The 11631-nt window shown below is 37.0% G+C and overlaps 1 protein-coding gene across 2 annotated transcripts in view; it reads left to right on the forward strand.

Annotated features, from left to right (window-relative positions):
* Positions 1–7061, forward strand: part of ABCB7 (ATP binding cassette subfamily B member 7) — a 52729-nt gene extending 45668 nt beyond the window's left edge. For both annotated transcript variants that reach the window (XM_019630787.1, XM_019630788.1), the window contains exons 14-15: positions 1405–1512; positions 6031–7061. In XM_019630787.1, the coding sequence (XP_019486332.1) occupies positions 1405–1512; positions 6031–6240 (318 nt within the window). In that variant the 3' untranslated portion in view covers positions 6241–7061. The remainder of the gene's footprint in view (positions 1–1404; positions 1513–6030) is intronic.
* Positions 7062–11631: the final 4570 nt, after the last annotated feature.

Genomic DNA, 11631 nt, shown 5'->3' on the forward strand with positions numbered 1-11631 from the left:
TGACCTACAGCTGCAGACAGGCACATGCTATTTGTCAGTTGCTTCTGTTCCGCTACATTTTACTTGAATATGTAGTCAAAGCCTGGTGTTGAAAGATAGGCCTAAGTCTAGTTTCATAGCACATATGACACACGTAAGTAACATTCAGGGCACATTATTCCAACTGCCCTCTGTTTAAAACAGTTTAATTTCTAAGTTAATTGTTTAGCACAAGCATCTGTTATATTTACAGGGACCCTTAAGCAGGATGAGTGTAGCATCTGCTTATAAGAACTTTTTACCTACAAATGTGTCTTCCACATTTACCACAATTTAAAAGTCCTAATAGCCATTATTTGAGGTACAGAACTTTATTATCCCAGAGATAATAACACATTAAGAGGTAGCAGAGATCCCCAAGGGAATGACTTGCTAGCAGATTTGGTAAGGAGGAGGAGTCCCCACAAACATCACAGATTTTCGTAGTAAAATACAAGGACTTCTTTTCCTGGGTAACCATCTACTTGGGATAATTTCATTTCTTTCATGAATACAGTGTCTAGAAATACATGTAGGAAGCTATTGGTATATCTGCATCCCCACACTATTTCCATCTAGCTAGCTGTGCTTGCACCCAGGGTTCCAAGTATAGCTGTGTATATATACAATTCTCTTACACGTTACAGATAAACAAAAATATATTTTGCAGAATGCATTCAGAAGTCAGAATGCTTTTGAAAAAGAAGCTTCATCAAGCGACACATACACAGTTGGCTTTGTCATCCTTTCTGTCCTGAGTTTGAACTCAGGAAAGGCAAATGCTCCTGTACCCTTTTGTCTCCTGTCTTTCTCTTGATTTTTTTCAGTTTCTCTGCATCCTACCACTTGAGTCTATCCTCACTTCATCTGGCTCTCATTGGCCAGATAAGGAGCAGTATCACTGGATTCATTGTCGTGGCTTATTTGTTTGTTTTTAAGTATAGAAAATATGCACCATCCCCCAGACTTTGTAATTTAAAGAAACGGTGCCTAATCTTTTTTTTTTTTTTTTTAGCTGAGCCATCCTGCTACCTGTTGGCTGCTCAGCTCAGGCTGGACTCGAACCGCTGTTGCTCAGAGCTCAAACTCTTGAGCAAGCTCTTAACCAACTGAGCCACTCGGCCGGCCCGAGATGGTGCCTAATCTAAAGATCATTGTATTCCATGATAATGTGATCATGTTTGCTTTCACTTTTCGAGTGATTTTCTCCTCTTCTTAGTAATTATTTGATTAGGTCAAATGTTTGGTAGTGGTAGAAAGTTTATATAATACAAAATTAGTTGGCATTTTATATGTTCCATTAAGGGATGTACAATTACTTTAATTTGCATTTCCCTAGTAGGCAGATCTTTTTCCCTCCTATTCTTCTTGTTGTCTACCTTGCAGACTATTCTTGGAGCCATGAGGGATGCAGTGAAGCACAGAACTTCTGTTTTCATCGCACACAGACTTTCAACAGTGGTCGATGCAGATGAAATCATTGTCCTGGATCAGGTGGGACCTTGAGCTTCACAGTTTATTGCGGGGAGTTGTTACAAATGCAAGGAACTTAAGTGTTTTTTTCTAAAGAAATATAGGCTTTGTGTTCTCTGAATGAGGTTGAATTCTGAAAGCATTCTGTTTCTGCCTCCTTTTGATAAGAAATAATGCATGCTACATCCAAGAGGGAATAAACTGTATTAGCTCACTCTTTATTAATGTATTAAAAGCAAAGTTAGATCAGAAAAGCATTAAATCTTCATGATAGAAGCAGGTCGTAAAGGGTATGTGTGTGTGTGTATAAATTAATTTTTCTGCATTAATTTTTGCTCTATACAGAATTTTTGCTCAGTGTCTTTAATGTATTTCATATTTTCATTTTCTTAATAGCTGTGCATGCCCTTGTCTAAAACAAAATTATCATAAAGTGGTCATTTCTAAACATGCCCATTTTTTATCTTTTTTCTCATGGGGAAAGTAAGAAAATGGACAGCCTGCTTTATCTCTTCTGAGGGAATTGCTATAAGAGTGTTCTAAATAAATCAGAGTGCCATGTTATGATTGGCACATTTGAAAACTATACTAGTTTTCCTTTTCTCCTTTCTGTAAGTACTTCTCCCCAGTCCTTGATATTTCTAACATTGTTCAGCTTTTCACCTCCTATTCAGCCTTTTATATGATTATCTTTCTCTGATAGTAAATAAACATTCAATTCTTTATCATTTTAAAAGCCTGAGTACTGGGAGTTAAGGCAGAAGAGGCACTCTCATATATTTTCTATATTGGATTATTGAGAGAGAATTTTTCACACCATTAAAATTTCTCATGTGGTGTTCAGTTCTGTGGTGTATATATTATTTCCTTTATAAGTTACCTGTGTACTTGGCACCCTACGTCTTTTTGTTGGTTTGTGCACAAATGCCAATATCCATTAGAAAATAAACTGATTTCTTTCAGTATGACTGTACCAGTATGTCTTAAATGGGAAATTTTGTAAATATACTTTATTATTTCATTGATGTCCAAGAATCTGAAATAAAACCTGCTGTTTTACACTTTTTACTAAATTTTCCAATTGTATGCAGTCGTGCAAATTGAGCCTTTTATTATAAATATAAAAAGGCATGTGCTTACCTCCCTCGTGCCATGGGGGTCACAATATCTGTAGTTAGATCACAGCATTGCCACCTGGGCTTTGGATTCTAACTGGAGCTAATTTATTAATGATTATAGCACCTATATCTAAAATCTCTTTATAATTTCATGGGTCAATAATTGCTTGATTATGAAGATCACAGATTATTATTTTCTAGTAAAACTAATATGACTTTGTTCTGTCAGCAGTCTCTTGTAGTATTAATGTTAAGTCTAAGTCTACAATTTCACTCCTGGGTATTTATCCAGAGAAAACAAACACTAATTTGAGAAAATACACACATCCCTGTATTCACTGCAGCACTATTTACAACAGCCAAGATATGGAAGCAACCTCAGTGCCCATCAATAGACCATTGGATAAAGAAGGGTGGTACATTTACATGATGGAATATTACTCAGCCATAAAAAAGAATGAAATCTTATGATTTGTGACAGCTTGCATGAACCTAGAGGGTATATAATGCTAAGTGAAGTAAGACAGAGAAAGACAAACACTGTATGATTTCACTTATGTGTGGAATCTGAAAAAGCAAAACAAATGAACAAATAAAAACAAACAAAACAAAATAATAACAGACTCATAGAAACAGAGAACAAACTGATAGTTGCCAGAGGGGAGGGGTATGGGGTATGGGGATGAAATCGTATTTAATAAAAAGAAACTAACTGCATAACAAATTGATAACATAACCATGCAGAAGAAAAATAGATTTAATTTAAGTAACTTTTAAAGATATCACTCTGATTATTTACCCTAGTGGAATATAGTATAATATAAGGACATGAATAACTGAAAGAAAATTTGAACTTAATTTGTTGTTGGTAGTAGTATGAGAGTAGCCATTTTGAAACTTTTATGTATATGGTAAGACTGAGCATATGAGTAAGTATATTGATATTGTTGGGAGACAGAGGTCTTACTTAGGAGATGAAAGATACAAATACAGAATGGGAGAAGAACAGGAGGACCCTTGTGGTGAGGTACTGGAACAGAATTACCAATATAAATTCAGGGTAAAAAATAAATTCCTAACTCTATTCACTGGAAAGGCCTAGAAACAATAAACATAACCAGCCTGTAGGTCTTGGGCCCTAAATGCTGTTTCTCATTAAGACACATGATGAAGAAATGATACATTTAGAAAATCACATTTTTCAACAACCACTGTAATAATTGATTTAGGTAAGGAACATCATTGGTTGCTAAAACCACACAGTGAAAAAGAATTGGGGAATAGAAAATTCACAGTTTGAAAGTTTAACCTATAGATTACTTATTAATTACAAAGAGAATAAGTACGTTTAAAATAGAGAAATCTGGTAGACACTACCTTAACCAAGTGATCAAGCTTAATATTAATTGTGGAGCAAATTGACATCACATATCTCCTGATGTAATGTACTGAGAACACATCATCACCTATATAATATTTCTATCAAAAAACATTTAGCTTGGATCTAATAATCAGGAACAGCTAGACAAATACAACGTGAAGGGCATTCTTTCAAAAACAAGCCTGGATGTTTTAAAATGTCAATGTCACACACACCCACAAAAACTAGGACACTTAAATGTGTTGATCCTGATAGGATCCTGGATGGAAAAAATATATGTAAAGAACATTATTGGGACAGTGGAGGAAATATGAACTCTGTTACATAAATTTCTTGACTGTGATAACGTTGTATTCGAGTCACATAGGAGAATATTCTCGTTTTTAGGAGATGCATGTTACTGAAATATTTAGAGGTGAGATGTAATGATGTCTGCAACTGATTCTCAAATTATTTAGCAAAAATAGTATAAACTTAGAGGGTGAAGAGAGAGAAAGCAAATATAGAAAAATTGACAGTTGCTGAACTAGGAGAAACATGCACCATCATTGTTGTTATTCTTGCAACATTTCAAAATTTAAAATGAGGGTGGTAAATAAATACTGAACAAGAGATTTTGGAAATGAAAAATGTCGTTACTGAAATAAAGACAAGGAAATTTCCAAAGAGTAGAACAAAAAGAGAGAAAATGAAAAGATAAGAAAATGAGATAATTAGTCTAAGACAGCAGTTCTCAACCTGTGGGTCGCTACCCCTTTGGGGGTCGAATGACCCTGTCACAGGGGTCGCCGGGTACTCATATGTGGGCGTATCTGCATGTGGGCCTGGAGACGGATAGAGGAGCGATGTCTCGGTTCCTAAGACCATCAAAAATATGTTTTTTCCGATGGTCTTAGGCGACCCCTGTGAAAGGTTGAGAACCGCTGGTCTAAGAGGTCCAACATCTGACAGAAAAGGGAGAGGAAATGATCAAATAAATAATAATTCAGGACTCAGCACATGAGAGTCCATATTGAAAGGTCCTACCGAGTAACCACATCAATTGGAAAGAAAAGACCAAAACCGCCAAGACACATCATCACATTTCAGAATTTAAGATAAAGAACCTAACGGGATTGCTCAGCTAAAAAAAAAAAAAGGACCTAAAAGCTGTGAGAGGACTACCTCCAGGGGGGGAAATCAAACAGATTATCGGGCCGGCCAAGTGGCACGATGGTTAAGAACTGGCTTGGGACGCCAGAGGGCCCTGGTTTGGATCCCACATGTGAGGGCCAGTGACACTGCCCTCTACTAAAAAAAACAAAAACAAAACAAAACAAAACAAAAGACAACCACAAAACTATTAGATTATCAAATATAGTTGATTATGAGAAAAATAATGTTCAGTTGGGTTTTATGATTCTGGAATAAAGTTTAGAGAGTATTACCAATAGTGACAGAGAAAACTAATAAGCAAATGAAAACAAGGCAGTTACTGAGTCCAAGAAGAATGAAAACTTATATGGGAAAATAATTAAAATCCTAGGACCTACTTGGCTCAACAGGTAATACTTACACAGTCATAATAAGGTTGCTGAATATTAACGTAAACAACACTTAGAATCTAACCAATGTTATTAGGAGACTGAGGAATGAGGCATTGGGAATGTGAGATAGTATGAGTGTTGAATCGCCTAAGTGTGTGTATGTGATGTAAATAGTCACCGTTTACAGAAAATACCACCTTAAAAAATTTTTACCTTTTCTGCCTTTATAATGGAAAATTAAGCATTAAGATGTTATTTGCTTTAAGCACAGTGGTTTTACAGTATGGAGTTTCATAGCTTTTTGCTTGTTCCCTGGACTGATAGTTCAGCAGTGAAGAAGGCATTCCTACTTTGCTTTTCCCCTCTTACCCTATGGATCAGCACTTGGGAGAGGTATTTTAATGAATGCAAATCTTTAAAACCCTTCAAAGTCCTGAGTTAGAAAGCATTGTTTATTTGCTGTTATTTTGTTGATGACGTGACCTTTCTCTGTGTCTCGTTTTTTGCTTTTCAGGGTAAGGTGGCTGAACGTGGTACCCACCATGGTCTGCTTGGTACCCCTGGCAGTATCTATTCAGAAATGTGGCATACACAGAGCAGCCATGTACCCAGCCAAGATAACCCCAAATGGCGGAAAGAAAGTGTGTCCAAAGAGGAGGAAAGGAAGAAACTTCAGGAAGAAATTGTCAACAGTGTGAAAGGCTGTGGAAACTGTTCCTGCTAAGTCACATGAAACGTTTTCATTTCTTTCTTTTTTTTTTTTTTTGACTTCACATTTGCACTGAAGCAGAATTGTTTTATTAAAAAAAAAATCTTACATTCCCATTATCTATACTCCTTCTTTTAGATAAGATGCATTTGAAAGGGGATTGAAGTTTTACTTCTTTCATAATCTGTTTAATGTGGTACCTATATTTAACCCCAAATTATTTTGTTACTGCCTCAGTGATGCTCAAATCATCATTTTTGTTACTATTTGGCTTTAACCCATTTTTCAGGCCTGATAGCCATTTTAAATCCATAACCAGATGAATCAGATTGGATTCCAAACTTTTGTAGTTTTTAAAACTTCCTTGTGCTGATAATTTAGATGGAAGGTGTCTGTTTCTTAAGATTAAATAAAAAAGAAAAGAGGACAATGAGGTTCATTGTTTCTCTTTCCCCGCTGCCCCCACGGAAATACTTCAATGATAGATACCTATATTTACATCTTTTAAAGTACTTGCCACTATATACCTTGTGGAGGAAAAACCTTGATTGTCATGTTTGTATGTAGAATGCCCTTCATCATTAACCAGCATTCAAACTATTATCTAGTGGTGGGAATTTTATTTTTCCACCAAAATGAGGCATTGCTTTTGTTTTGGACAAAAATTTATATATTTCTCTTTAAAGACTTACAAACACTGGTGTAATTTGAGAGTTGTCATAATGGGAGTGATGGGAAGAGCTTAGGAAGTGAATTGCCTTTCCTATTTCCATCTTAAATGCACTGGTTTTGTAATGTGAAGTTATACAAAGAAACAACTAAAAGATGTGTGCGTGCCCGCTGTGTGTGTGTGTGTGTGCGTGTACTCACACGTGTATAAAGCAACATCCACTTAAAATGGTGAATCTTTAGGTAAATAGGACAGGGCTGGATGATCAGGGCTCTAATCTGTACTGACACTTCAGAATACTTTATTACAAGGTCTTCCCTTCCCTTTTTGGCAATTTAAATATAACAAGGAGGAACCCAAATGAAACAATCAGGTTTTGCCTGCTAGAATTAGTTACTAAGATGTTGGTATGTGTTCACTTAGAAAGCACCTCTCTTTTATAATTTGAATTTACTTTAATTTGGTAGTAATCATTAAGTTTGAAAAACTGTAAGTAATGACCAACCACATGACTGTATGTAATAAGGTTTTATTTCTCAGAAAAGGTCTTATTTATTTTATTGGTTTATGATTTTAATGTGTTTTAAATGATAATTTGGAATGGGTGAGACTAATGATTTTTTCTGTTTTCTGTTGTCATCGGTGGGTGGATATCTAAACTTACCTAACTCGGATGTCCAGTTTTGTTATGTAAAGGCAGTTGATAAGTAGTTTGAAGTATCTCAGTCAGTCTTTGACTCCCGAGTAAGTAATGCAGTCTTGCTTTTGAACTTGTAGTTAACACTGAGATACGTAATCAACTGCAAAATGGGTTTTTTTCTTTGGCCATTTCTTCCTCTGAAGCCATAGACATTAGTGCTCTTCTAAGGGAAAAAGAAAAGCACTTCCTTTGAATAAATCAGCTGTTACTGGAAATGTGGTCAGTCTAGATAGAAATTTTGCTTCTGTTCCTTCTGTACATTTCCAATGATGCTGATGGAAAAGATTTAGCTTAGTTGCATAATCAAGCAGGTAAGAATGAAGTAACCATTAGTAATATTCATTTTGATTGTGCATAAGTAAGTGATCCTGTGATATGGGAAACATTTAGCCCAAGAAAGATAGGAGTATTTTTAGGGTGGGGATAATTTCCCCACTAAGTGATATGAAGTGATTCTTTTTCACCTGATTGGGGGTGTTTTCTAGACCATTGGGTCATTATGGTCATAAACCAGTATTTTCAGCTAATAAAAACTTAAGTTACCTGAAACACATAGGTTTTGTAGGGACCAAAAGTGAGTTTTAAATATTTTTCTCTTAATTCTTAACATCATCTTAAGATTCCATACAGTGGAATAATAGATGAATTAAAATGAAAGCTTTTGAGGATGATTCACTCAGAATAAATGAAAAGAAAAAGGACATTTATTGCAATTGCATTACAATATTACATACACAAAGGATAAAGTGTGTACATTTCTAAGCCAGTGCTGCAACATAATTTTTAATGTATTGGGATGAATAACCTACAGTTTTGGAATATGGGCTCTGAAAATGGAGCAAGATGATAGGGTTTTATTTCTTATATCCCATTATTTTAAAGATTAAAAAATTTACTTTCTTCCTAAGGGAATCCCACTTTACAAAAATTAAATTGAAACCAAGGTAATTTGGGATCATAAAAACTGGGCCAGATGCCTTCCTGGAGGTTTTTATCATAGGAATACCTTGGTGAGCAGATGGGCTCATTTGGAAATTGAGGGTCATTTCTTAGAATCAGAAAAAAGCTTTAGCATTTGGATAAACTCAAAATATGCAGTTCCTTTTCCTCTGCAGGGATTTTTTTACCTTAAAATAAATATTTTGCCTTTTCCCTTAGATATTGACAAAATTCAGTTTGTGAAGATGGCTAGTTTAAAACTTTGTTTTGCATGAAAGGCCAGATATTTAAAGATGATATAATTCCTGGTTTCTGGATCACTTTGCCCATACTGCCATCTTGCTCCTTTGCTTCCTAATTGCTGGATGTGCCAGTGTATATTCATAATTCTCTTACCTTGTAGCTTTATCATGGCACATTCCATTGTGGATTAGTAGTTGGAAGCATTTCAATATGTTTGCAATGGCAGCTTTCTTAAATTATAGAAAGGCCCCTTCTCTCCCTGCTTTGAGTATATAGATTCAGAATGTAAATGGTATATTAAGTGACAATATTAAGTCAAATAAACTGGTTAAAACTGATTAGTTAAGACAAAATGACTCAGCGAGAGAGGCTCTAAACGACAGTTTTATTGTTATAGCAATCTGTGCGGATAATCGGTGCTGAATAAACAATGTATCTTTGTGACTAGCAGTGGGTGTCCCATTGAAGCAGGTCTTTTCTGCAGTGCATAGGGAGAACTGATATTTTGCCATTGACACACTCAGAATAAGTACAGATAATTAACAGACACTCTGGGAGTGTGGCCTTTTGCAACCTTTTACAGAAGGTGAAAACTTGGAATTGTCTCAGAGAGAAAGTAATTGCTTGCAGAGCTTATAATATGGGTAAAATGGTAGCAAATTACACTGCTTTCACTTAGCATTAAGCTGTCATATTTTTGATGACCAGTCAGCGAAAGGCAACATTCTGTTGCTCCCAGTTTCTCAGTTGTAATGATCAAGAAGGAAATCTTTGGGGTGGAGAAATGTCTTGACAGTAAGCCATGCATTAAACTAGCATTTTGACTAGCTAGGGGGAGTTGGACATGAAATATGCATTCTAATTACAAACAGGTTGGAACATTTTTGGTTTTAAAAAGGCAGTGGATTATTTCCATATTTCATGTCCTCACACAGCGGTGGTAGAGTGTTTTCCACTGCTGAGTTTCTATTTAATTTATATTTCATAAAATAGGATTTTAGAGTTGGAAGGAATTTAGAGGTCCTTTCACTTGTTCTACAAATGCAGGGACTGAACTTCAGAAGAAGTCACTGAACTTGCTAGAAGCCAAGTTCAAATGAAAACCCTGGTTCCTGACACCCAGTCCATTTTTCTTTTTGCTGGACTATATTTACACTCAAAAGTTATGTTAAAGAATACAGTTGACCCTTGAACAACACAATCCATGTATAAGTTGATCCACATAGTTCAAACCTGTGTTCAAGGGTCAACTATATATTGAAGAGTGAGACTCCCAAAGTGGTGAAGTAAGGAGCTCAATGTATCCTCTCTCTAGCAAAAGAACAATTTAACTAAAAATTATCTTTTTAAAAAGCAATCATTTAGTCTCTAGAAATTGTCTAAAGAGCATATAGCAAATGGAGAAACATTTATTTAAGAAAACCTATTAAATTTGGTAAGAACAGCAAGAGTCTGTGGCATTTAAGGAATTACCAGCACACCCTTCACCCAATCAGGTCTGTTACAGAAGCTCTACCCTGGGTGCTACATTCTGGCAGGTGTGGTGAAGATGTTGAGGGGATTAGGGCTTCCTCTTTCCCCAGCTCCCACTCTGGGTCTGTGGTTTCACCCTGGCAGAGGTAGCTGCCTGCATTTCTCTACCAGCCCCCCAACCCTGTGGTACAGAAACTTCCAGGCAGACACAGCCAAGAAGACTGCAGATCTTTTCCACCCTCAGCCCTCACTGTTAGGGTAGACACACTGCTCCATGTGCACACTGAGAGTACTGGGGCCATGGTTTCTTCCACCCAGCTGACTCAGATGTTGGAGGTTTCACTCAAGGAGAGGAAAACAGAATACCAAGGGACTGCCACCACGCCCCAGTGCCCAGTCGGAGAGTGGTAGTTTCACTCTGGAGCCCCAGTGCCCAGCTCTGGTTCTTTCCAAGGGCTCAAGATGCGATGAGGACAAAGACTTCCCTTGCTCTGCCTCAGGGGACTACATTTGAAACAGAGTGTGGAGAACTCCATCCCTAAGGACATTATAAGAAACAATGGAGATCTTGGTGGAGAGCAATTAGGAGGAGCAGCAGAGCAACCAAAAGTTTAATAGAGCCCTCCTGGGAGCATAGTCAACTCTGGGGATTGAAAAGGCTGTGTGCATGTGATGGGCCATACCCATTTAGGATGAGCAGAGCAGAATGTGGAACAGACTTAAAAGCATTTCCAAACACTTGCAAACTCATCAGCACAGGGCAGAAGCTTTGCTGGCAAAAGAAACTTGGCTCTGACCCAGAAGTGACACCTACAAACAGGCTTAAAAATAAAATCACTCATCTCTGGCAACCTGGAAGACTGTCCATATGTCTAAGGCTGTGGCCTCTCGGAACAGAGAAAGAACCGCTAAGCTACTAGTCCGTACTGAGCGTCAGTCAAAAGTAAACTCCCTGAACTATGTTAGCAGCCACCAAGCACACATATCCAATGGTAAAGGGTAAAAACGGCAATGACCAATAAGTGCCTTATGCCAACCTAGGGGCAACTCTTAGGTAGCTAGAATAGAAGATGGAGATAACATCAGGCTGCACACTTCAGGAGAAATAAATAACCAAGCAAACTGATCCCCCAGAGGAGGGCGATCATCCAGAGTTGTTACAAAATTCAATATAAAATGTCCAGTTTATAACAAATTATAAGACATGCAAAGAATCAGGAAAGTGTCACCCATACATGGGGTGGGGTGGGTTGGGGGGAAGCAGGCAATACACACTGCCTTAGGAGGGGCCCACATGGTGGATGTACCAGACAGGGTTTTACCAATAAAGAAATAGAAATTATTTTTAAAAGAACCAAATGGAAATTCTGCAGTTGAGAGG

The sequence above is a fragment of the Hipposideros armiger genome, unplaced genomic scaffold (assembly GCF_001890085.2).
Source record: "Hipposideros armiger isolate ML-2016 unplaced genomic scaffold, ASM189008v1 scaffold_944, whole genome shotgun sequence".
In the NCBI taxonomy this organism is placed as follows: domain Eukaryota; kingdom Metazoa; phylum Chordata; class Mammalia; order Chiroptera; family Hipposideridae; genus Hipposideros; species Hipposideros armiger.